Below are 27,168 nucleotides of genomic sequence, written 5' to 3'. Positions count from 1 at the left end.
GAATTTCTGTGGCTCCCTGCTCAGTCCACATTAGACATTCAAGTGTTGAGGAACGACATAAACTCCTGTCATCCTGGTTTTATGGGACCGCGAAGATTTATCCCAAGCGACAGGTCATTAAGGTTTCTCCTCTTTATTCTTTGCTCAGATGCCCTGAGAACTCGTGTTTCTGCTCCCTGCTGTAGACAGCCGGCAGCTCTGTTTTTGGTGAGGGAGCCGGTGAGTGATAAATCTGAATTTAATAAACTGACAAAAGATCACTATCCCAGAGACGGTCTGAAGCCGCATTCCTTATCTCCCTTTATACAAACGCTTTTGTCCCGAGACAGCCTCGCATAAAAGCCACATTTGCCGTCTAAACCGTCGCCTCCCCTCCCCACACAGATGTTTTGTGGTCCCAGAGCTCCCATACAATTACGGATTCTCAGAGCCTGATGTCGCCATAACAGTAGCGCAGGTGGAGAGAGATCTGAATTCCAGGCTTGGCCATTCCCCTGCTCTGCCGCCATGGACCTGTCTTCACCTCTGAGCGTTCTAGAAGGAGGGAACAGAATAGTGACATCATCATGATAGCTAAGCAGACAATAAAAGGTTTTTTTTTTTTAATTCAAATAAAGATGTTTTAATATTGTGAGAGCTTTTCTAGTCTGAGACAGGGCTGATTAAACAGAGAACTGGAGACCTTCAGATAACCTGATTTTTTTTAAGTCTCAAATTCTAATTTTCCCACTGTATAATCACTAGATTTTTTTTCCCTTGCAACTGTCAGAAACAAGAAATAAATTTCAAAAGGCAAGTGAATCAGACTACCACCCAACTACTCAACTGCAATACAGCTAGCTGGAATAGCCCCTCCAGGAAAAAATATAGGTACAGGTAGATTTGGTGGGGTTTTGAGGGTATGTCACCCACATCCCCTAGCTGAGGAATGCACTGGAAAAAGTACACTATCCAAGTAACAGTTCAAGCAGGAGATCAAGCAGAGTGACAATGACAGTAAGGACATTGATAAGCTCTGATAAGCATGCTGTTAACACAGCTGGTGTCCAGAGGCTGACACTGTAGCGTGTGTAGCAATGCCAGCATCCTCTGTGGGCACCCGTTCCAAACCTGGCTGCTCCACTTCTGAACCAGCTCCCTGCTAATGTGCCTGGGAAAGCAGTAGAAGATGGCCCAAGTGCTTAGGCCCCACACCCACGTGGGAGACACAGAAGAAGCACCTGGCTCCTGCCTTTGGCCTGGCCCAGCCCCAGCCATTGCAGCTATTTGGGGAGTGAACCAGCTTACAGAAAACCTCTCTCTCTCTCTCTCTCTCTCTCCTTCTCTCTTTGTAACTTTTAAAAATAAAAGCTGATGTCCATTTGGCTAGGTTGGTGCCAGTTCCATATTGATTGTTAGATATTCTTAATATCACCTCTACATATGTATGCATGTGTTTGTGTATGTAGTAGTACATGTATGCATAATAGGAGTGGAGATTTTTAGCTAAGGCTTTAGCTAGGAAGGTTTTTATTATTTTTTTTTTTATTTCTGACAGGCAGAGTGGACAGTGAGAGAGAGAGACAGAGAGAAAGGTCTTCCTTTGCCGTTGGTTCACCCTCCAATGGCCGCCGTGGCCAGCGCACTGTGCTGATCCGATGGCAGGAGCCAGGTGCTTCTCCTGGTCTCCCATGGGGTGCAGGGCCCAAGCACCTGGGCCATCCGCCCCTGCACTCCCGGGCCACAGCAGAGAGCTGGCCTGGAAGAGGGGCAACCGGGACAGAATCCGGCGCCCTGACCGGGACTAGAACCCGGTGTGCCGGCGCCGCAAGGCGGAGGATTAGCCTAGTGAGCCGTGGCGCCGGCTTAGCTAGGAAGTTTTATAACAGGGAAAAGAGAAAAACAAAACCTAATGACAGCCTAATTTCAATGTTTTAAATAATTTGAGCAATACTTGGAAATGAAAAACACAGGAAGGTTGAGAGTAAAAGAATAAGACTTTTCTGTTTCCTCTCATTTTACTATTAGTAGAGAGGAACAGGCATGTTGTCAGATGACTGGGTCCATGTTCTCGTCTGTGGTGCAAGAAAGTCTTCAAGGATAAGATGCAGGTGAAAGTCAGCAGAGAAGCAATATTTATTTACAAGCAAAGCAAAAGCACACACTCAGGGAGGAGTGTGGGCATGCTCAAAAGACAGCTGCACTCAACGAGGTTCGGGTCCTTCCTAGGTATGGGTGGCGGTGTCTGGGGAAGGGCTCACTTGAATATTCATAAGGGGCAGAGTTGGGGGCAGGTCTTGGGTGCTGTCCCCTTCCTTGCTCTCTTTTGGAAATCGCAGAAGTGTCATGGTGTCAGGTGCATGAAGGGAGCGAGAGGTAGCCATGGTAATTTTATAATAATATCTTTGTGATTAGCTGAAGTTCACTGCAGGGACAGAGCCAGCAGTCAGGTTGGTTGTTGTTGGCCGGCACTGATTCTCAGCTTCTGGTTTGAAGAACCTGAGGTTTTTCTACTGCTCAGAGAGGGGGCCTGGGGGCAGATGTTTTCGAGGTGCAGGCAGAACTGCAGAGTGGGCTGGCTATCTCCTCACTTACATCTGATAAATAAACAACCTGTTGGAGGCAAATTGTTGTTGTCATCCGACAAAAGGGATAATATATTTTCAATGATTCTTGGGACTAAATAAGTAACCACTTGCAGAGTTGAAATGCAGAGAAATACTTCAAAATTAGTAAGAGGACAAAGGGAATGAATAATAGCTAACTCAAGTCAGCCAAGTTATTAGTTGATTAATTAATTAAGAAAAAGATTAGGCAATAACAAAATAAAACACATAGAAAAGATAAAATTATAAGAAAGGGTATTTATTACCCTAAATGTACCTGGGCTGAATTCCTTTATTACAGTCCAATCTATTGGATTACAACAAACAAGAAATGTGCTTAAAGAGATAAGGAAAGTGTTCAAATAAAGGGATACCAGGCAAATTCAAACAACATGAAAGCAGAAGTTGCAATATTATATCACTCAAAATGCACTTGAAGCCAGCACACCAGGAGCAAGCATTTGGCAGAGTGATTTAGGCACCAACTGGGACACTCCCATCCCCAGTGGGAGTGCCTGTGCTCATATCCCAGCTCTGTTCCCAATCCCAGCTTCCTGCTAAGGTAGACCTGGGAAGCAGTGGGAGGGCTCAGTGGGTGGGTCCCCACCTTCCAAGTGGGAGACCCATACTGAGCTCCTGGTTTTGATCTTACCCAGCCCCAGCAATTTCAGGCATTTGGGAGTGAACCTGCAGATGGGAGATCTCTGTCTCCAATTGTGTACCTATGCCTTTCAAATATATAAAATAAATATTTTTTAAAAAATCAAACATTAAACAGAATAAAAAAGATGAAAAGTAATGAAACTCTCTTCCTCTAAAAAAATAACAGCTAACCATAAAGCAAAAATTCAAAGAAATACAAGAAGAATTTGATTTAAAAAGGTAAAATTTCTGTGGAAGATAATAAAAAGCCATCTTCAAAAGTTGATACACAAAGGAATAAAGACTCAAAAATAACAAGAAAGGCAAGGACCTAAAACTTATAACCACATAAATAGTATACCTTAATCACTCAAATTATGACATAGATAGAAAACCTACACTTCTACAAATATAAGCAACACATTTGCTTTTTGAACACTGAAGTAGTTATAAAAATTAATCAATTAATCATGTATTAATCAAAGAAAAAACTTTGATAAAATTTTAAAGGTAGAAATTTTATAGGCCACACTCTCCGACTGCATGCCAACATAAGCATAATGAAAATATCTTTACTACTTGGAAACTGTAAAATGTACTCCTAAATAATGACTGCTTCAAAGAAATCAGAAAGTAATAAAGATGACATTTTTATACCAAAACCTATTGAATCCAGTTGAGGTTATATTCTAATGAAAATATGTAGTCTTAATGCAGGGATAAGCATTATATGTCTCCTTTTTATATCCTAGCTAGCTCCCATTAATGTGTAAACGCAGTCCTTTCTTGTTCCTTTGTTGTCTTACCCCACCTCATCTAACTTCATTCGGAAAGCTGGTCTATTGCATGTACTTTTATCTTTGCAGTGAATCGCATGTGTGAGTTGTAACCACAGCTATTATTGTTTCTTTGACAAAACTCTAAGTGTTACATAAATGTTCTACTATATATCAGGTCTAATTCTTTAAGTAAGTTTAAGAAATAAATTTTTGTTCAGTTTGAAAAAAATATGTAGTCTTTTCTGTGTCATTTACAGATATTACATCTTTCTCTGTCTTAAATTACCTACTTTCATATCTACAAATATTTAGAGCTACAAATTTATTATTATTTCAAATATAAATAGCATTGGAAGAAATGTCTTTGAGTAAATGTCTCCAGGGAAGTATGTATAAGATTGCCTTAGTCTATTCCGGCTGCTATAACAACAGACTTCACAACTGATAAGTAATGGGAAGTTATTTCTCACGGTTCTGGAAGCTGGAAGTTCAAGATCAAGTCAGTAGCTGGCCAGGTGTCTAGTGAGGGCCTGGTCCTCATAGATAACAGCTTCCTTGCTTGGGTAGAAGAGGTGGACAGGGACTGCTCCCAGAGGCTCCAGGGCTTAACAAGTGAATTTTGGGAGGACACAAACACTCAGAATATGGCAGTAGTGAATGCTCAGAGACCTTTTATATGACATCATGTTTCCAGTACGGATATGTTGAGCTGAATTCCTGGGTCGCAATATCTGCCTTTCAAGCTCTCGATGGCATATTTCATTGTCATGGTGGAAAGCAGTTCCCACAGGGTGTTTAATGGGACACTGATCTTACGTAATGCTTCTGAACCAGAGTCTGGTGGTCAAAACACTTGGGGAAACACTTCACGTGTTATGTCAAAATTCTAGTACTCAGACATTCAGCGTGAACACAAAGAACCTGCGAACCAAGGTCCTAGGCTGCTGATCCCGGGGAACCCTCCCCTTCTGCGGTGCAACGCATCTCTATCCCGTCTCTTTCCACTGCAACTGCCTCCTTCCGAGACTAGGATTCGACTAAGGGGAAGCAGAGTCCAGAAAATGTCTGAGGTCTCTGCTTGTGTTGGAAGTTCACCCCGTGTCTCTGACCAGAGCAATGCTTCCCTGGAGAGTGGAGCACACCTCAGACTCCACTGCTGTGTAGTCCAGGGAAATGACGCTGCGAATGCCTGCAGTTGAAAAATAATTTGGCTTACAGACCTCAAATTTCACTTTCAAGGTATTCAAATTTCACATATCTCTCTTAAATATATATTGTGAACTCCACTCAAAGTTTGATCACTTTTTAAATTGACACAGCTGGTCTTCTCTCTGGCATTTCAAACACAAGGCAACAAGACAATCCGAGCAAATTTCCTTTTGACGGTGAACCTCTTACAGAACTTTGTATTCGTACTCAGTTTTTCTCTGCTCAGAGCAAAGTCTTGTATCCAGTATTTTTTAAAATAAAAGGTACCATCTTGATAAGAAGGTTGAGTTACTTGTTGGTAAATCGTCAATGATCCTAAAAAATGGATGGAGTGTTAAAACTTTTTCCTTCAGAAAGTCCCAATTTCAGACCCAGCTTTGTTGGATCATCGGGACATACTATAAATATGTTTTTCCAATTTAGTTCACTGACTTCAGATAATTTTGGCATGGCTTCAATGATATCATCAACTCCAGTGATGGTCTCCAAGGCTTTGAAAAGCAGCGTTTTTTATTCCAATATATTTCTAACCATGTATCATGCATAAAATATATCTGTGCTCAGTCCCTGTCCTCTGTGGATTTGTTACAACTAAAAGCAAAATGAGCGATGATGATTGGCTCTTTTGCAAAACTTGAAGCTTGATATCTTCAACTAACACATCAATTTGACACTTGACTGTGGAACTCAACACACACACACACAAAATTTTCTGGTGTTTCATCTCAATTTTATCTCCAAGTAATTCTTGGCAGGATTGCAAATGCAGTATTTGAAGAGATTTTCTCCACTTGAGCAACATTTTAAAAAATATTCTTTGTATTTAAAGGGTTTTATTTCATAGTGCATTTTCACTTTTGTTGTAAAAGTTGTATTCCTGATCCAATATCATGTGTTACAGGGGAAAATAATTCGCACAAAAGTCATTGTCTTTATTATGATGTCAGTATGATTTCACTTTAATAATATTCAGTTTGAGAGACTCTCAGTGCATACTTGCTCTTCGTTTTTAAACCACTGATTCTAAGAAGTTGGATTCTTATTCTGCAGTGTATGTGTGCCCATATTTGTTACCTATTGCTTCATCACAAAACCCTCAATTATAATTATCTTGTTCTTGTGAGTCGTTTGATTATTTGTTTGATGGCCTAAAGGACTTTCCTTTATCTTCAATGTCTAAGAAGTAATAGAACATGTTACAGAGTAGATTTCATGAGCAAAGTTTTCCAAGTACTCAGTGGACCCTTTAAATACATGGATTCTGGTCTTCTTTTGCTTCCAGAAAGTTTTCTTGAATTATAGTTGAAAATATTTACTCTGTTCTGTTGTTGCATTGGCCTTAAGGACTCCAATTATACTCATACGTATGTTGATTCTTCTTTGTCTGTCTGTCTACTATGTCAATCACTTTACCTCTGATCCTTGTTGTTCCTTATGTATCTTGCCTTCATTCTCTTGCTTGTGTTTCTGTCTTTCTTCAATTCCCTTCTATTGGAATTTTGTTTTAGTCTGTTCTCCATTGGGTACCTTTTAACTTTGTCCTAATTTCTGATAGGAAATTTACTTTCCTGAATTCAGTCCATTGTCTTTGATTTCTAATTTGAAGGTGTCCTTTTATGTCCTTGTATCATTGTGGAGTTTCTTTAAAGGATGACTTTGTTTTTTCCATGTTGGAGAAGGAATTGTCTGTCTTCCAGCTTCTGGGGTTCTCTCTTTCCTTACAAGACTCAAAGGCATTCCCTTTTACTTCTTTGCCCCTCCACCACGAGCTCTCCAACACTTCTCCCTACCTTTCCACATTCCCTTCCCTCCGAGGGAATGCCTTTTGAAGACTGCTTCCTCCAATAGCATGCATTGGTGAGTCCCTTCCTTCCAGCAGTGCCCCCAACTCCCAGAACTCTCTGGACGTTCCCAGCCTTCCTGCCAGCGATCTGAGACCACTCCTAAGCCTGTCATCACTTTTTCTTCTTTTCCCTCTTCCATAAAGCTGCCCGTGTTTATGATGAGGCCAATGCACAAAGCATGAGAAATAACTCGCTGGAATTTGGTGTTGCATTAGCTACTTGTGGGTAAGTTCGAAAGGTGGGTATTCCATTTCTTCTCTATATTAAAGGCAAGGGTTTTGTGTGGTTTAAATCTCTTTCTTGTATCACCTGAAACTGTGAGAATTCAGATTGTGTGGTCCTATTTTTTTTTATTTATTTTATTTATTTGAAATAGTCATAGAGAGAGGTAGAGACACAGACACACAGACACACACACACACACACACACACACAAAGAGAGAAAGAGAGAGAGAGAGAAAGAAAGAGGTCTTCCATCTACAGATTCACTCCTCAAACAGCCCCAACAGCCGGAGCTGAACCAATCTGAAGCCAGGAGCTTCTTCCAGGTCTCCCAAGTGGGTGCAGGGGCCCAAGGACTAGCATGGAGCTAGATTGGAAGTGGAGCAGCTGGGACTCAAACTGGCACCCATGTGGGATTTCAGCACTAGGGGACCGGGGAGCTTTAACCCGCTGTGCTAGAGTGCCAGCCACAGCAAAGGCTAATTTAAAAAAAGTGTTTTAACTGTATAATTTGTGCAACCCCCATAAACCATAAGTATTTTCCTGTCTTAACTTCCTGCAGTATTTTTACTAAGAATATGTTGGCCACTTTGTATTTTGCAGACTTAAAATTATGTTATAATACTGAACATGTTTTTCAAACTACATATCCCTCACCCTATAGATTCTAATATCTCCCCCTGCTGCTCCAAGAGACAATCTCTGCTTTTCCCCCCCTTGTTTTCTGATAGCCACTATTCCACCTATGGAATAACTCTGTATAATGGATTTCATGCAGAATCTGTAGGTGACATGATCCAGCATCTCTGCTGTGGCCAGCAGAGAAACTCTTCAGAGTGGTAGGTCCTAGAGCCAAGGACTTTTGTAAATTTCCATGCTTTTAGATAAAATATAAAACTCTATAGGTGGGGGTGGGGAATGTGCCTCAGATCAAATGACCACCACTTTGGCCCACCATCTGAAGCATTAACACCAGGACATGGCTTGTACACATTGTTTGGAGATGAAGAGTGAAAATACTTTTAAAGACAAGGTGGTAAAAAATGATGATATATATGTAGGTTAAGTCTAAGCAAATGCCATGTATTTTTTAAAAGATTTATTTTTATTTATTTGAAAGTCACAGAGAGAGGAGAGGCAGAGAGAGAAAGAGAGAGGTCTTCCATCCGATGGTTGGCAGCAACCACCGGAGCTGCGCTGATCCAAAGTCAGGAGCCAGGAGCTTCTTCCGGGTCTCCCATGGGGATGCAGAGGCCCAAGGACTTGGGTCATCTTCTGCTGCTTTCCCAGGCCACAACAGAGAGCTGGATTGGAAGAGGAGTAGCCGGGACTCAAACCAGCGCTCATATGGGATGCCGGCGCTTCAGGCCAGGGCGTTAACCTGCTGTGCCACAGCGCCGGCCCCGCTATGTATTTCTTTACCACTTTAAAACAGTGTGCACACAGTCATGACTGGCAGAGCGTCATTTTAGACATAGCAACAGATAGGTTTCTGAGCAATTTTCCAAAAACCAGTCTCATTGCTGACGGGCGAGCCTCTTCAGCTGCCCAATGGAGAATAGTTTGTCCTATTTCTCAGCCACCTTGCTCCCTGTCTCTACACTTTTTCTTATGACTCTTTCATTATGAAAGATTTTTGCAAACAAACAGCATAGAGAAAATCAAAGGAACGTTGGAAGCCTGGCGCCTCCGAGCCCTAGGTTAGGCCTACAGCCGTTATCAGGGAGCCCGCTCATGTAACTGTTTCACGCCCACTTCCTCCTGCCTCTGCTTGTTTTCTTTCCGCACCATGGGACTGAACTAAATCACAGCTTCTCAGTCACTCGCTGGGGGCACTGACAGGTGTGCATGTCAATCCCAACTGACACACACTGAGGTTTCTGTTGCTGTTGCTGTGTTTGGTTTGGACTGGGTGTGCTTTCGCCTCTGCGATGAGCCTAACGGTGCAGTCACACCCCTGGACTCCAGGTCCTCAGATATGTGGGCACGCAGCAAGGCCGCCACCAGGACCTTGCCCCAGGCTGGTCCTCTGTCTCTGATCTCTTTGTGCCTAACAAACAGCTCTGTGCCTTCTTCTGACACCCGGCCCGTCCCGAGACCCAGCCTCCGCCTGGAGCGCTGTTATTTATCCTGGGACAGGGCCTGGTGCAAATTACTCCTCACCAGCCCTAAATGAGCCAGGCTGCTCTGCTCAGGTGCGGCGGCCAACAAGGGGCAGACAGGAGCCATAGCAGGCAGGAGCCCGGGTGCTGGCCCTGCTCTGCCGCTGGCCCACTGTGTTAGCTGGGGGAGTGCCTGCCTGCCCTCTTGGAATTCCTGCAGCTCAGAACTCAGGCATCTCCCAGAGCGGACTCTCCTTAGACGTGGCCTCCTCCTCGTGGCCGGCAGGAGCTTTGTCGGCTCCAGGAGGTGGGGGCTGAACTCACATCCTACAGCTTAGGCAAGTGCATCTGTCAGCTTTGCATTACAACAATACCTGAAAGGAGCTTCCTTTATAAAGGGAAAAGGCTGATTGTTGACTCATGGTTCTGGTGGTTTAAGTTCAAGATTAGGCAGCCCCATTGGTCTGACCTCTGATGGGAGGGGCAATGGCAGAGCGTGGATGTAAGCTGAGGGAGAATCACTCGGCAAAACCAGGAGCAGAGGCAGGAGCTGGCCTGCCCCAAGCTTTCACGCTCAGGCCTCTCACAAGGACTCTGAGGGCACACCCTCCCCTCACTGCCCAAACAACCTCCACTGGCCCACTTAATATCATAACTGGGGTAAGTTGACACCTTCTCGGACCATTCACTTACTTATCATGGAGCCAAATCCTGTCCAAGCCATGGCAGCAGGAAAGAGGACAAGTGGGCATTTGCAGTCACCTGGGCATCTCCTTCCTGCTCCTTCCCCCATGCCAAGTGGCCCGCTAGGCCACTGCTCGATCCACCACCCACGGTGACCTCACTCCCTTTCAAAGCAGCATTTTTAAAAGTAGTGGCGATGGGGGACAGGAGGCACTTTCAAGAGAGCTGCACGGGATGCAGTGAGAGGAAGGCAGTCAAGGATGGAGCTGACGGGCCCCGCGGCTCACTAGGCTAATCCTCCGCCTTGTGGCGCCGGCACACCAGGTTCTAGTCCTGGTCGGGGCGCCGGATTCTGTCCCGGTTGCCCCTCTTCCAGGCCAGCTCTCTGCTGTGGCCAGGGAGTGCAGTGGAGGATGGCCCAAGTACTTGGGCCCTGTACCCCATGGGAGACCAGGAGAAGCACCTGGCTCCTGCCATCGGATCAGCGTGGTGCGCCGGCCGCAGTGCGCCGGCCGTGGTAGCCATTGGAGGGTGAACCAACAGCAAAGGAAGACCTTTTTTCTGTCTCTCTCTCTCACTGTCCACTCTGCCTGTAAAAAAAAAAAAAATAAATAAAAAAAATAAGGATGGAGCTGAACTTCTGACTCATCAGACAGCAGGAAGTCGGGGGGGGGGGGTGGATAGCATGAACTCAGTCTTGGCCAGAAGACTTTGGGGAGACACTGAGACAAATGGTCATTGGATATTCAGATCCGGAGTTCAGAGGAGACATCCAGGCTGGGGACACAGAATGTAAAGTCCTTTTTCTAAAAAAAATGAGAGGTGTAATCAATAAGGAAGACAGAGAAAAATAAAAAGGGAAAAAGGGCTTAGATGAAGACTTGAAAATAAACAAGGAAAGGGCAGGAGGATGAGAGATGCTTAGCACCCAAAGAGGTGGAGGAAGAACCAGAAGACCACCCAGGAAGACCACCCAAAGGCCAAACTGCCAACAGTGTCTGGTGCTGTAGAGGTTCCCCAGTCCCAACAGAGCAACAGAGCGGGGGCAGGGAAGTCGCACGTCAGAGGTTGGGAGGGCTCCTTTTATAGATACAGGGCGTGGGGGTTAAAGGTTGAGGCGGGTCTGATCCTCATTGGTTGACCTTTAGGCACCCATGGGGACCTTGACAAGGACTTTTCTTCCCTGGAAGTGCGGGTAGGGACTCTCCATTCCCGGAAGTATAGGCCTTCCCTCCTTGCAGATCCCAAAGCTACCAAAAGGCAAGTGGATGGAGAGATGCTTAGCACCCAAAGAGGTGGAGGAAGAACCAGAAGACCACCCAGGAAACCACCCAAAGGCCAAACTGCCAACAGTATCTGGTGCTGTTGAGGAGTCATAAAAGATAAGGAGTGAAAAGGTCCGTGGGGTGCAGTGAGGTGAATGGGACAGCAAGGGGCCAACAGTTAGAGCTGAGCGGGGAGGGGTTGAGGACAGAATGGCGTGGAGGGGTGAGGCGGTGAGGCAGCGAGCATAAACTCTGCGTGGTAAAAGCACAGCACCCGAGGGTAGAGGGGAACCAGCATGTCCTCTGCACTGGGGCAGGGCTCACGTGATGGCCAGACCAGACAGGATGACTGGCCATCCCAGAGACAGAAGGGCAGTGAGCGCTCCTCAGAGGGCAGGAGAGGATGAGATCCAGGGTGGGGGATTGTTCCTGAGTGTTCCAACCGCACAGGGCCGAGTTCCACCCAGCACACATCATATGAGAAAGTAGCGGGTTTTCCTTCCGCCTTGTAGCACTACGTCACTTTTATAAAATTATAATTTTACAAGTTCCTTTATGCCCTTTTGCCCTTTTCACATCTCAGAATTACTCAATTCCTAGGAAGCCTGTTTAGCAATAGAACCAACATCTACAAAAGGTATGATAGCTGAAAAAATGTATTTATTCAGAGATATGAAAATCAGATCTTTTAGAGAAAGAAAATTGTGTGCAAAGATTTAGATAAGGCGTCAGTGTGTCCCCTGAAGATCCACGCTTGGTCCCCGGGGGCGCAGTGTTAGATGTGGTGACCTTTAAGAGGCGGGGCCAGGTGGGAGCAGCAGGTGATGGGGGGTTGGGGGGCACAGCCCTCAGAAGGACTTTGGTGAGTTAGCCCTTGAGAGAATGTGTTGTTGTAAAATGAGGTCACCCCACCCCTTGGCCCCTTTGGCACGTAGCCAGTTCCCGTTCTGTTTGTCCCGTGGAGACGCAGCATGGGTCCCTTACCAGGACCTTGGCAACAGGTAGGAGAACTGTAAGCCAAGTCAACCTGTTTGCCTTATGAAGCACCCAGCTCTGGGTATGCTGTGACAGCCAAATGCACAGGCCATGGTGTGCTGGCCAGTGCTCCTGCCTCCGTGCGGCCCCTCAGAAAGCTCATTGAAAGCACGCATTATGAAAAGAACAAGCACGAATGTCAACAACTTTTTGCAGCAAAACAAACGTGTGTTTTAATTCTATTTTCCAGGAACTTTTGAAATAACGCCCTCCTGGGTGAACCTCTCCTGAGGATTCCACCTGTTGAGGCTGCCACAGGGAGAACAGGACAGTCCTCTTTAGGGGGCGGGGCCTGACCCCCAGCAGCAGGAACCAAGGATAGAACCCCAGAGAAGCAGATTTCAGCTTCCCGGGAGGTTTGAAAAAACCCAGAGGGGTAGGGCCCTCCGAACACCGCCATGGTTCCCCTCCCTTCTCACCGCAGGGTCCAACCTGCTTACTGTCCACTGTGCTTGTTGGGAGAGGCCTCCTGGCACTGAGCCAAAACAAGCCCGCTTCTGCTGCTTGGTTTTTCTTTATGCTCACAGAGAAGCGGTGGCCAGCCAGGCCCGCTCCTGAGACGAAACCTGCAGAAATCCATGGAAGGGTCATGACCCACCTTAAGCCACCTTAACAAGGCCAAGGAGTCCCAAGTCCACCCGGCGCACCAAAGAGAGAAAGAGCGCTGAGACACAAGCGCCCCCAAACGGCCGTTTGTTCAAACAGGGGGCTGTGCTCAGCTTGTCTGGCCAGCAGGGTTAGTTCCTGCCAGCAGGGCCACAGAGGACAGCTCCTGATGGCAGAGGTCAAGTTTGTGTTTACACAACTGCAAACAGACCCCATCTAAAGTCCTGCCAGGTACTTTTTAAAGCAATGATTGCGGACATTGTAAATGTTTTTATTATTAGAGCATCTTTCCCTAGCTGTATAGACAACTGCAGCGCGTTCATTTTACAAGCTGAGTAGTATCCACTGAGCGGAGTGCTCTTATTGGATGTCTGAGATATTGCAAGTCCTTCCACCACCTCAGTGACAATTCTGCACACATCTGCTCGTGCTCTCTGGAATATGTGAATCCCATTTCTCCTCAAAAGACCTTACCGATGTATACATTCAGTTTCACCACTGAGAATATAAGGCAGGTCCTGCTGCCCTCATACCCACCACCACTCTTCTAGCTTTTGATGTTAAGTGGAAAGGGAATTTTTAAAAAAAATTGTGGGGGCCAACACTGGAACACAGCAGGTTAAGCAGACACTTCCAACACTGGCATTCCCATACCAGAGCAGTATTTGGAGTCCCAGCTGCTCTGCTTCCAGTCATCTCCCTGCTAATGCACCTGGGAAAGCAGGAGAAGATAGCCCAAGGGCTTGAGTCCCCAACACCCAGATGGAGCTCCAGGCTTTGGCTTGGCCCAGTCCTGGCTGTTGTGACCATTTGGACTGCGAATCAGCTCATAGAAATTATCTTTCTCTTCCTGTTTCTGCCTCTCTCTGTGTTGCTCTACCTTTCAAATTAATAAATAAATTTTAATTGCATTTTCCTAGTCATTGGTGGAGTTGAGCATCTTTTCATGTCTTTCTTGGCCATTTTTATTTCTTCCTTGGTGATTTATTTGTCCACAACCTCTGCTGGTTCTTCTTTTGAGTTACTTGTCATATTTCATATTAATATTAATTAATGTTTTATCAGTTTTATGCAAAACAAAAAATTAAGGTTTTGTTATTTTCTTTTTTTATAGAGGCAGAGATACAGAGAGGAAGAGAGACAGACAGATAAAGAGAATTCCCATCTGTTGGTTCACTCTCTAAATGCCTATAATGGCCAGGATTGGGCCAGCCAGAACCCAGAAGCCCAGAACTTAACCCAGGTCTTCCATAAAGGTGGTAAGAATCCAACTACTTGAGCCACCACTTCTTTCTCCCAGGGTTTCCATGGGTGGGGAGCTGGAGTCAGCAGCCAGAGCCAGGGTTCACACTCAGGTACTCTGACGTGTGACAAAGGCATTCAACTGCAGGGCTAAATGCCCACCCTGCCACAAAACTCCCCCCTACCCTATCTGTCACTTATCTTTTCTCTTTGCTTATCTCTGCTCACTTTTCCAAGAACTTACTCAAATACTCTCATTATGAAGCCTTTTTCTATCTGAAAGCTGTCTGTCTTTGGCATGAATCTTGCAAATATCTTTGCTCTCCATGTTGTTTTGGACTCTGTTTTGATTTGGAGTTAGAGGAGTTAGCATGTTTTATTTAGGCACATATACTTGGAATAACCTAGAAAAGTTTTCCTTACCCTGAGATAAGATATTCACCAATATCTTCTTCAGCCTTTCCTTACTAGGTTGTTTCTTTTTTAATTCATCTGGAATTTATTTTGTTGTTGGTATGCTTTGGAATCTCACTTTTTTTTCCCAAAATAGTTGGTCAAATTACTCAATATCTTCCATCAGATTAGTCATCCTTTCCTCTCGGGTTTGTCATCCCAGTTTACTCATGCACTTAATTTTAATTGGGACTTGAAAGAGGTAAAAATGATTATGATCAACAATCCTGACTTCCTTCGCAGGGAGAGATGAATTGCTATTTGTTTTGGATGGGGAAGGAGAGCGTGGAGCGGGATAACACTGGGGGGAGGCGGTTGTAAGAGTCCTGGAATTGATTGTGAAAAAGGAAAATCTGAGGAAGAAACGGCAAAAGAAGAAACTACTGAGTCATAGCAGGAATGCTGCATCAAAAACCAGGATGAGTTAGGGATGGCCGCGGGGAAGGCCCATTCCAGGACTCCTCAAAGAAGGCGATGCAAATACAATGGAGATAGTTCTACCGGGCTCCCAGCGGAAGGGAAGTGCCCCACAGCCACCTTGCCATGCCACCAAGCCAAGCACGAAGGACATCCTGTGTTAGGATTTGTTAATCAGTTGTCAGATACACAGAGCTATGTGAAAGAGTTTTGAAGAATGCATGTTCATTATTTAAATTCAGAGATGGAGAAGAATCAAGAAAAATTGAAGAACACTGGCTACCTTCCATCGAGCCCTACAACAATCCAATACTCTATTAGCTGCTTTATACATATGGTACTTTTCTTTAATATTTATTTGAGAGGCAGAATTACAGACAGAGAGAGGGAGAGACAAAGAGAAAGATCTTCCATCCACTGGTTCACTCCTCAAATGGCTGCAAACGCCAGGGCTGGGCTGATCCAAAGCCAGGAGCCAGGAGCTTCCTCCAGGCCCAAGCACTTGAGCCACCTTCCTCTGCTTTCCCAGGCACATTAGCAGGGAGCTGGATCGGAAGAGGAGCAGCCAGGACACAAACTGGTGCCCAAAGGGGATGCGGGCACTGCAGGTGGCGACTTAGCCTACTAAGCCACAAGTGCCTGCCCGCATACCATCCTTTATAAAAGAAGATAATAAAGCTCCTGCGATTGATCAATCAATCAATAGTGTCCCTGAGGCTGGCCTCCGTGAATACTCCCGGCACTTGCGGCCATACTCTCCTCTCAGATATTTTAAGATAGCTGCTGATCATTACGGAGCTCTTAGTCCCATGCCCAGGGCTGCAGAAACGCATCCTGTAAACCTCTCGAAGGAATCCGTTTTCAAATCTCATAACAATCCTACAAAATAGGTACTTCCTAAGTGTACAGATAAGGAGCCTGGGAGCAGAGGGAGTGAGCACAGGCCTCCTGTGTATGCTCAGCTTGGTAGACAACCCCCTTTATCACGCAAGCTTGCATGAGGAACATCCCCAAGCCACTGCACAATATCCCACTGGGTGGGCGTGCTGTCTGTTTCTCCAGTGTGGTATTTCTGTTCAATGTTAGAGACCACACCCAGGACAAATACTACAGTAGAAATATCCTTGTATTTTGTCCGTGTCTGAGCATTCAGATAAAAAAAATCATGAACAGTGGACTTCCGGAGTGACACTGAAAGTGTCTTTTTACATATCACCCAGAAGATTCTGCCTTTGCCCACTCCACCAGCAACAAATGAAAACACTCATTTTATGCCTTGGCATGACCGCGTTTAGTTAATTTTAAACCCTAGCCAATTTAAACGGGTAATTATTTATCATCATTTCAGTTCTTGTTTTCATTGAGGAGTAACACAACCGACTTTGGTTTTTTCAAACATTTTAAGAAAGCTTCTGTCTCTGCCAGGCATCCCTATGGGGTCTAAGTTTAGGACAGATCCAGTCCTGCCTTTTTGAGGCTCACAATCCAACATAAGTGCATTGAACACACAACTAATGAATGTCAGTTCCAAGTTCTGTAAGAAGTACTTTGTAGCAACTTATGCTCACTGGCCCTTTTGAAAGCAAAGTACTAAGAATTCATTTAATCCTCGCAACGGCCCTTTTAGGTAGGTACCAGTACTCCCATTTTACAGATTTGCAGACAGTGACCAAGCGGTCATACAGCCAATGAGTAGTAAAGGTGGGCTTCAGGCCCAGCCAGTCCTGAACGGCTCGGCCCTGCGCATTCCTTCTGCTCCGGGTGCTGCGAGGACCCTGGAGAAAGAGGAAAGAGGATGCAGAGAAATGAAAGCAAAGCAGATGTGGACCAACAGTCGAAGGGCTGGGAGGGGCGGGCGGCCAGGCCAGTCGGAGTCGTGCCAGGAGGTGCTGAACCACATCTCTTCGCTCCTTTTTTCAATGGCTTAGGTGATGGCGACAGGTGGGAAAGAGCAATAGACAGACCCGGAACAGCCCAAAGGCCGAGGAAAGGCATGGACTAAATTTCCCCACTTTGGGGAAAGATAAAGAGTCCACTCCGGAGGGCATTCAAAACAGAAGCAGAGGAGAAAATGGAAACTTAACAGAGCTTCGGGTCAAGCGATCTCCCGCCAGGGCCTGAAACTCGCGACACACCCCACCCTCCTCTCCGGCCGCAGGCTCCCTTCCCACGGGCTGCAGCGCCATCTAGCAGATGTGGGGTGAAATGGCATCATAACCACCAGGGCAGTCGTTGAATCTTTGAAAAGATCAGGATTCAATGGGCCTCACAGGCTGTGTTAGGTCACTGTGGTGAACAAGCAACTCTTTGCCCTTGGGAAGGTCATGGCCCATCCGGGGAGACAATCGCAAGTTCTAGAGCAGAGAGATCTGTGGGAGTGTTGAGCCAACAGAGAGGAGCAAGCCTGACCTTACCCAGGGTGCAGGGGGCGCTAGGATGGGTAGTCACTAAACATGGGTCCAGCAGTGGGAGACGGAGGGAACGTCCAGGCAACAGGACCAAAGGCTCAAAGGCCTGGAGCTGTGCAATGCATGTAGGAGACGTCGGAATGCTCAAATCACAGGCCAAGCGCAACCTTGCACGCACTCTGATTTAGCGTCCTCATTGGAATGAATGCAGTTATGGACACTGGAGCAGATCCACACGCCAAGGCAAGCGCACCAGCACTGGAACCCAACTCAACTCCCAACGCTCAGCCCCATGCTGCTTCCATAGAGGTGTGGAAGAGCAAGGCCAACCACCTGCAGCCAGCTCCCCGGAGAAGAGTGCACCTGCGGTGAGGCTTTGAACTCAAGAACACCCGGCTGCCCTCACCCCCCTCTACCGATGGCTCAACTTTTGTCAGGGGTCTTACTCTTCCCCAGCTTCCATCTCCCTATCTGTCACATGGGATGAAGATACTGGTCCTTCCACATACAGTGCACAGCTAGCAGCACATGCTAAACGCTTGACAAAGACATATTAAAGAGTACATTGTGAGCCGGCGCCGCAGCTCACTAGGCTAATCCTCCACCTGCAGCGTGGCACACCGGGTTCTAGTGCCGGTAGGGGTGCCGGATTCTGTCCCGGTTGCCCCTCTTCCAGGCCAGCTCTCTGCTGTGGCCAGGGAGTGCAGTGGAGGATGGCCCAAGTCCTTGGGCCCTGCACCCCATGGGAGACCAGGAGAAGCACCTGGCTCCTGCCTTCGGATCAGCGTGGTGCGCCGGCCGTGGCGGCCATTGGAGGGTGACCCAACGGCAAAGGAAGACCTTTCTCTCTGTCTCTCTCTCTCTCACTGTCCACTCTGCCTGTCAAAAAAAAAAAAAAAAAAAAAGAGTACATTGTAATAGGGCCCCATGTTCATTGTAATCGTAGTGGCGGCTTTCTTACTCCTCGTGTTACTCTCACAGGAGTTCCCTTTCATCTTCAGTTTTGCTCTCCATCCTTTCTATTATCCACAGTCATCTGTGGTCTGGAAGTATTACATGGAAAATTCCAGAAACAGACAATTCGTGAGTTTTAAGCTGCGTGCTGTTCTGAGCAGTGTGATGAAATCTCACATCCTCCCAACCTCCATCATATCCACACTGTATACACCACCCACCTGCTAGTCATGCGGCAGCCGTCTCGGGGACCAAAGGTGTCAGCACCATGGGTCTTGTATATGCAACTCAGTGTTGTCTTCAAGACCCATTGAGGGTCTTAAAACATTACTTTACTAGTTTTTAAAAGTTTTGGGAACTTACTAGAGGAACAGGAGCTCTTTTGTTTCAACAAGAACACGCACAGAAGCGTCGGTCCTGTTTTCGAAACTCAAAGGTCTGTACCAGAATGAGGTGGGGGGGGGGGCAGAGGGCCCCCGGGGGAGCTGCAGAACGGCAGGTGCTCGTGCAGTGCGAAGGCCTCTCCTGAGCCCGTGGGCCTTGGGAGGAGGGCAGTTGCTCGTAGCTGGAAACGTTCCATCTGAGACCAGATGACCATTTGTCAAGGCTGCCTCGTACCTTGCGCAGGGCAGGAAGTCATCTAGGCTGTTGCACTACCCAGTGCTTTAAACGTCTAATTGAGCTCTGCTCTGCAGGGGAATATGATTTGGTAGGTCATCTGTGAAGATAGCTGTCTGCGTTTATAAATTTTAAAGTCATGAGCAATGCTCTCAGGAGTCAGGAGCCTATACACATAACCAGTTGTTTTTTGTTTTTTTTTTTTTTTCAGAGTAACTCATTAGATTTTAGCTGGAAATGTGAGGAAGAGGCTGAGATGAGACAAGGAGGATGGGCCAGAGAGGGAGGGGCTCAGCCTTGTCCCCAGGTGCTGCCTACAGTGTACTTGCATCCCGAGAACAGGTGGAGGACTGCCCCAGTCCCGATGGCCAGAACCGGGCTAGAAATACCCTCTTCATTAAACAACATCAAGTGCTCACCACTTATGTGGGGTCTGCTTTTACAAAGCGTTTAGAATACAAAAGAAAATCCAAAGCCAGAGTCTAGATAAAGCTAGGAGGGATACAGTCTAGGATAGACAATAAGTCCTGGGCGCAAAAATCCATACCGTCCACGGCAGAAAAGGCCGGGTGCTCTAAACTGCAGGCACACGGGCTCCTGGGGCTTCCACACGCAGCAGCATGGGGGGAAGGCTTCGCGGAGGAAGTGACATTCGAGGCAGAGCTCTCACAACAAGTTTGGACCCAATGGGGAAAACAAGCAAACAAAAATTGGTTCTTCCCGGAAGTCGGTGTGAGAAGCACTGGACCAGACACCCCTGCCCTCTTGGGGCCCACGCTGGGTTCCAACAGAGCTGGGAGAGGAACGCAGAATTCTTCCTCCCGTCTCAGTGCCCCCCCCGACCCCCCGCATGGTGCTCTTCCCCTCACTTTTCCACTCCTAAACCCCACCCCCGAGCATGCGTCGTGCGCAGTCAGTCACGGCTGCCTGGGGCTGCCTGGGGCTCAGGAGAGAGAGGCGGAGTCAGAATATTCCCTTGCCAATCTCAACCAAGGCTGGAACTGAAATTAACATCCCCCCTTTAAAAATAAAATAAAAAGGGTTTTTTTGGTTTATTTTATTTATTTTAATTTCAGAGGCAAGAAGAGAGAGCGCCATCCAGTGGCTGGGACTAGGCAGCACTGAAGGAACTCACTTCAAGTTCCGCACATGAGCGGCAGGAACCCAGTCACTGGAGTCATCACCCTTGCCTCCCGGGGTCTGCGTTATCAGGAAACTAGAATCAGGAGCCAGGGCTGGGATTGCAACCCAAGCCCTCTCACAGGGATGTGGTGTGGTAACCGCTAGGCCAAATGCCCTCCCCTCCCCTTTAAACATCACCCCCAGATGGGCATCCAAGCAACTTTGGGATACTCTGCACGACAGGGCGTTCCGCCCCTCCAAACACCCCTCCCGACACCGAGCAACTCTACGGGGGCGGGAAGGTCGGAGGTGCCCTCCCCCTTTCCCCTCCCCCGTGCGGAGGGGCCCACAGGGCCAACCACAGGGCCAACCTCAGGGCCAACCGCAGCCAGACCTCTGCGGAGAGCTTCCGTTGAGCTGCACGGCGCTCCCTTCTAGATGGAGCTGTGTCTGATTCCACGTCCCTGTCGCATGAAATACAACCGAAGGGAAGGGAACTCGGAACGTTTGGTGAAGGAATGAGTGAAGCCAAGGGAGCGCCCACGGGATCGGAGGCTTCTGACCAAGAATTTCTCTTCCTTGGGGTCAATGACGTCACCTCGTCCTGACGGTCCACCCTCCACCTGGGGCCACTGCACCACCACGCGTTCCATCTCCCGTCCAGTCCTGTCCCGAGGGGAATTCCTCCACTCACCCAGCTCACTCCAGAGCCTCCCCAGCCAACACCACCACTTCTGTGAACTTGGGTGGCCGACCTGAGAGGCACCGGACACCGACCGAGCAACCCCACCATCACCACCACCATCTTCACCACCGCCGCCAACCTCCAACACCAGCCCACGGAGCCTTTGCCAAGGGCAGCGCCCTCCCCCAGCTTCCACAGTAGCAAACATGGCAGAAAAACAGTGTTGTAGGTGAACAAACGCATTTTCATTCTCATTTTAAAAAGAGATTCCTGTTAAAATGAAACCAGAAAGCTACAAAAGTCAGGGCTTACCGACGCTGAATGAAGACGGAGAGGAAAAGCAGTGAATTCTGGGCTTCTGCAATTCATAGCAAAAACCCATCTGGAAAGCCCGGCCTCAGTGTGGAAGTGCCAGGCATTTGCAGAGAGAAGAGGGCTCTGAGTTCTGAAAGCATGGTCTGGGACATGGGAAACAGTGCCTGAAGAACTGGGCCTTGAATTTCTCCTCCTGGGACTCCTCCCTATAGCTAAAGCCCCTTATATCAGCTAAGCCCCTTCCACATCTTCACTCCTTCCCTGCGCTGCTGCAGGCTGAACCCTCCCCGCCTGGTGGGAGCTGTGGGAACAGCCCCTTACCAAGCTCCTTGGCTCTGCCTCCCTCTCCCCCGTCCACCTTAGACAGCCTTCCACAGTGACCTTTCTAGAATCCTACCTCGGGCTCCGCCAATCTCTTCTCATTGCCCACTCAAAACAATTTGGTACGGAGCCAGTGAATCCTTCTGAGCACCTACTAGATGCTGGGCATTGTGCCAGATCAGGGTGAGCCAATCACGATGTCTGGGCCAAATCAGGCCCACTGCTTGCTTTTATAAATAAAGTTTTATTGGAACACAGCCACACTCACCTATTCACATATTCTTTTTTTTTTCTTAAAGATTTATTTATATTTTACTTGAAAGAGTTACACAGAGAGAGGAGAGGTGCAGAGAGAGAGAGAGAAAGAGAGGTCTTTCATCCACTGGTTCACTCCCCAGTTGGCCGCAACAGCCAGAGCTGTGCTGCTCCAAAGCCAGGAGACAGGATCTTCCTCCAGGTCTCCCACGTGGGTGCAGGGGCCTAAGGACTTGGGCCATCTTCTACTGATTTCCAGACCACAACAGAGAGCTGGACAGGAAGTGGAGCAGCCAGGTCTCGAACCGGCACCCATATGGGATGCCAGCGCTTCAGACCAGGTCCTTAACCCACTGCGCCACAGTGCCAGCCCCTATTCACATATTCTTTGACAGTCATTAGTTATGGAGGCTTTCGTGCCAAGAGAACAGAGTAATTAGGGCAGGCTGTAGTAGGGCTCAAAAAGCCCCAAATAGTCATTGCTGGTAAATAAAGTTTCCTGACCTGTGTGCCACCTGCCAGGGTTACCATGGTAACAAACCACTGCGGTCCTCACGGACCCTGCCAGCACAAGACTTCCACCGCCTACCCTTGCCCTGTGTTGCCTTTTCTCCTTCCAGGAGAAGCCCAGCGACTGCTAGATTTGGGGAATTCATAGGTCAGTAATAATTTCCTTATGGACTGAGGGGGCATGCACGCGGGGAGGTTTTGCAGGTACAGTTTAAAAATCAACTCCCGTGTAATATTACCAACATTTAATAAGGGGGAAAATCATTCAAAAGTAGTAAGGAAATCAGTTTGAGCAATTTCCTTCAGTGGCTCTGTTTTCCTGGATTCGTGAGCATTCCTCATGGAATGTCAGGCACCGAGGAACCTGTGACCAAGCACATCCAGGCAAAGCAGTTTACTGAGTGGTCCCCAGATGAATCTCCCTGTGCAATCTGGCACCCAGAAAGCCCTTCTTCTCTCCCTCTCTCTGTCTCTCTCTCCCTCTCTCTCTCTCCCTCTCTCTCTGCTGCTCTCTCCCGCTCTCCTGCTCACAGCCCAGCTCATCAGCAGCGGGAGGCAGGGTTCCCACAGCTACAATCTCAGGCTGGCTATTCCCAAAGGCACCGAGCCCTGCTGGCAGCACGAATGAGTGACGTGGCCGTGGTGTCTCAGCCATAGCACAGGGCGCAGGGGCCCAGGAGGGCTCTTGGCGCAAGGCCCGTCCCTGGCACATGCAGGTAAACCCCCTGACAGTCACGGCAGAGGCTCGCAGCAGGGGTTCTCACCCCAGCACTGGGATCAGTAGACAGCGCTTGCTGCCAAGGGTCTCACATGACCGGGCTGCAGCGGCCGGCTCCCAGGCAGCAGGTGGCGGCGGCACACACAGAGAGGTCGCCCCGCTGGCTGGCAGCCCCAGGGTGCTGGGCACTCTCCGCTCACATGAAGCTTCTGGAATCCCCGCAGGCAATCCCGAGGTCTACGGGAAATAAACCAGGGCTCCAGCGTGAAGGTAATCCCAGCAGAGCCCGGGGCCAAGGACACATTTCTGCCTGACTTTCAATCAGGGACAAGCAGCTCCGGCAGCCCCTGCTCACCCAGCACCTCCCTGGGGTGTACCTATGTGTGTGTGTGTGTGTGCACACGTGCACATGCGTGGGCACATATGACCACTCAGAAAATCCCCCGCTGTGGGGAGAGTCCCCTGTCTGCTGTTACAAGTGGGGCAAGGCTACCCTCTCCTAACAGATTTCCACGACACAGCTTAAGGATCTCTTTGTCTGCCTGAGCTGGTCTACAGCAAAGTTGCTTCGATTCGCAGTTGGGTCCCATCGGTGACACATGGTGGGGGCTGGGGGCCAAATGTCCAAGGGACCATTAGAGACCCTGAGTTAATGCTGGAAGGAAGTTTGAGATCAGCAGGCTCAAACACTTCCCACTTCTGGGGAAACTGAGGCCCGAAGAGAAAAGATAATTGGCTCCAGACCCCATGGGGAAAGCACAAATCAGAAGTGAGATCCGCTGAGTCAGGCCAAACCTCTCTCCTCTGTGCCCCCGGAAAGTCCAGCCTGTCACCTCCTACACTCCTCAAGGGCAGTCATTTTTATTCTAGAAAGGGGGACGGTGGGCCAGCCTGGGACACTGCAGACAGGGAGGCCGTGGGGAGCAGAGAGAACACCGTGTCCAACAGATGGAACCTGGGGTATGCTTGTCCCCTAGTAACCTTGCCATTAACAAGTGAAAGAACAGGGCCCCCACTTTTTAAGTAGCAACCCCACCAAATGCGTTCTCTAAGCACCTTGACCATGGAGAGACTCGACTCCAAAGGGACCAGGAACAGAGCAAAGGTCACAAAGCCCGGTGGAGGTGGCATCGGGGCTAGGCCTCAGGGGTCCGGGCCAGCTCTCCCCTGGGCACTGGGCCAGACTGTCAGCAATTCCTGTCCCGAGGCTAACGGCCAGCCTTGAACTTGGGACTTCATCTCAGCTTTCCGCACCTCCCCCCTCAGAGTCAGCTGTTCTTTCAGGCCCGTCGGTGCCAAGCTGATACTGCATTCCTCTCCTTGGCCCCAGAGCCAGGGACACGCTCACTGCCCAGGCTGGTAACGGGATCCTTCCCTCCGCCTGCTGCCAGCCGCTTGCGGCGTGATTTCTGTGTTGTGGCCCCAGGAACGGCTTGCCTGGGGGCTGGCAGGCCAGCCTCTGAGTCAGGCCTGGCTAGCCCCAGAGGGTCACCTGCCCCCCGGGAGGCTTGGGTTTTACTGCCCTCTCGCCATGTGCCATAGAAGGACACGCTGGCCTCTGTGACTTGAGGACCCAGGTCGGGCTGCCCTGGCCGAGAACGCACGAGCAGTCCAGGCTAGGAGGTGTCTTCAGGGCAAGCAGTGATCCCTGCACCTGGGCAAAGCAGATCCCCAGATCCCCAGATCCCGCACCCGGGCAAAGCAGAGCAGACGCCGTCCTGGCCTCAGAATCGCCCGTTCCAGGCTGTCTCCAGAGCCTGTCGAAGAAACCAGCAGACTAGCTCAGCTCCTTTGCAGTCGAGAGAGACGCCCCTAGCCCGGAGCCCCCAGCTGCTGTGGGTCAAGGGACTGCAAAGTTCTACAGCCTGTGTTCTTCGTGGTACAGGCCCAGAGAGAGAAGTGAGCTCACCTGGGGTCCCACAGCACCTTAGAGCCAGGTCTGAAATCCAGGGCCGCCAATCAGTGCGGTTTCCGAGCATGGAGGGACCGACCTCGCCTAGACCCCCAGAGGGTCAGTCACGCGGAGACCTGTCTAAGGAGCCGGCAGGTGCCCTCCCAGGGTGAGTCATACCAACACTTCCCTTTACAGACAAGCATTGCACACAACACTACACATTCCTTTCTCGAGTGCTTGCAGTCATGCTATAAATGGAATTATTGTCATCACTGCCCACCGAAGGCATCACTGAACCTCGCTGTTCCTGATGTGTCCTGACTCCGTCCGGACCGTAAAGCCAGCCATCTCCAGAGACCCCTGAGAGGGGCAGGAAGGGGCTGTAAATGGAATCCCAGGTAACCAAGGGCTCGAGGACCAGAACACACTCTCTGCCAAATGCCATCCAAAAGCCCCTCCGCAGCCACGGGACGGGACAGCCTGGGAGTGCCCAACGCTCGACCCCCAAGGGGCTCACTCTGTGGCCAGCACAGCGCCCCCTGGTGAGCCGCGGGAGAACCTGCCCTCCTGCCGCCCAGGCCTCTATTTTTGCTGCAGGGCTCGGCTCCTCCTCCTCCCGCCCCTCTGCCCACCGCCCGTGGTCGTGGTCGGAGCGGTATCACTGCTCCGACCAGCCTCTGCTGTCCCCCTGCCAGCCCAGGACTGCCCGAGGAAGTGTGTACCCTCCCTGTCACGCCGCCTCTGCTGACAGCTGAACGGCAGGAGGGCGCCAAACAGGCAGGGGCCAGGCCTCGAAGCCCCTGGAAAAGCCCTTGATGAGCCTGAAGGCCCCCCGAACTCCTACAGGGGGGTGGTCCCGCAGCCTTAGTTAACGATGCCAAGGGGGTGGGTACTCAATCCAGTTAGTGTTTTGAGATGATTGGGTTGGGCTAGGTTGTTAGGGTGGAGTCCCCAAGATGCGATCCTGGTGGCCTCACAAGGAGACAGCGAGTGACCACAGATGCACTCGGACCTGCGTGCCCCCTGTCTCCTGCCACTGGCCACCCGTGTCGTGCCGCCTGAGGACTATGCCAGCAGGAGGCCCACAGGGACTCCCATGGGGATGTCTGCTCTCGGACTGTCAACCTTCGGAGCTGTGAGCCAACATACTCTTCTCTTTATAAAGTAGCCTGCCTCAGAGAGTTCACTGCAGGGACAAAAAGCCGCCATCTACTGCCCAGGGAGCACAGTACTCATACTCAGCTTTTTAAAAATATTTATTTATGTTGAAACAGCGACAGAGAGAACGAGCTAGCGAGCTTCTATCCAGTGGTTCACGGCCCAGATGACGGCAACAGCCAGCACTGGGCCAGGCTGAAGCCAGGAGCCAGGCGCTTCCTGTTCCAGGAAACGGGTCCTTAGGTGATTTCTCTGCACGAGCACCCGGGACTGCATGTGCACGGTCGTGGATCGCGTCGGTCACTCACTCCGCGTGGGCCCTCGTGCAAGCGACAGCGGTTGACATGGCTGCTTCATGTTCCTCCTCGTTTGAGAAGAAGCGCACTCTGAAACGGTGTGAAATGTAAAATCCGCAAGCGGGATGCGGATTTCAATAAATCGATAGCAGGCCCATTTGTAAATTGATTATTTTGTATGGCCGGCAGATGATGTTATAAATACCCAATGGCCCTTGGCAGAAAAGTCCTCACCCATGGTTTAAAAGTTGAGGGGTTTTAGTTTTGAGAGATAAAAAACTGTACTTTAGTAAATGCATAAGCCAATAACATATTCCTATACTATCAAGCATTCTTTTGTGCTTTATGTAACTTTTACACAGCAGTTTTACACAAACCTACCATGATAACATGTGAGTACACAAACATGTGAGTAGTATGTTGGGCTATGTCATGATGATCACCACATCACTGGGCTCCATTATAACCTTAGGGGACTGCGATCCTATGTGTGGTCCATTGTTGGCCAAAATACTGCTAGGCAGGGCATAAGTGTATGTCCAATGGAATATTATACAGCCTTGAGAAGGAGGGGGCTTCTGACCCGGGCTGCAATATGGCAGCACGTTTGGAGACATTTTGCTAACTGAAGGAAGCATCATAAAGAGGCAAACATTGCACGATTCCACATATGGGGGGGGGGGGGGTCCTTGAAGTACTTCAGCTCACAGAGACAGAAGAGTTGCTGTTTTGCTGGGGGTGGGAAACGTCTAGCCCACGGGCCACACGAGGCCCACGAAACCATGTGCTGTGGCCCTGCCCAGGCCACTGCAGGCAGGATGCGGATTTC

The 27,168-nt window shown here is 49.0% G+C and overlaps 1 protein-coding gene across 3 annotated transcripts in view; it reads right to left on the bottom strand.

The window, feature by feature from the left end:
- Positions 1–27,168, bottom strand: part of SEC61B (SEC61 translocon subunit beta) — a 78,705-nt gene that overhangs the window by 25,510 nt on the left and 26,027 nt on the right. For 2 of the 3 annotated variants that reach the window (XM_051843625.2, XM_051843624.2), the window contains exon 4: positions 413–534. In XM_051843625.2, the coding sequence (XP_051699585.2) occupies positions 413–534 (122 nt within the window). Of the gene's footprint in view, positions 1–117; positions 535–27,168 lie in introns of those variants that run through there. The other variant, XM_070054878.1, reaches the window with a different exon arrangement.

Source organism: Oryctolagus cuniculus, chromosome 1 (genome assembly GCF_964237555.1).
Source record: "Oryctolagus cuniculus chromosome 1, mOryCun1.1, whole genome shotgun sequence".
Taxonomy (NCBI): Eukaryota; Metazoa; Chordata; class Mammalia; order Lagomorpha; family Leporidae; genus Oryctolagus; species Oryctolagus cuniculus.
This window is presented reverse-complemented; position numbering and strand designations above follow the sequence as displayed.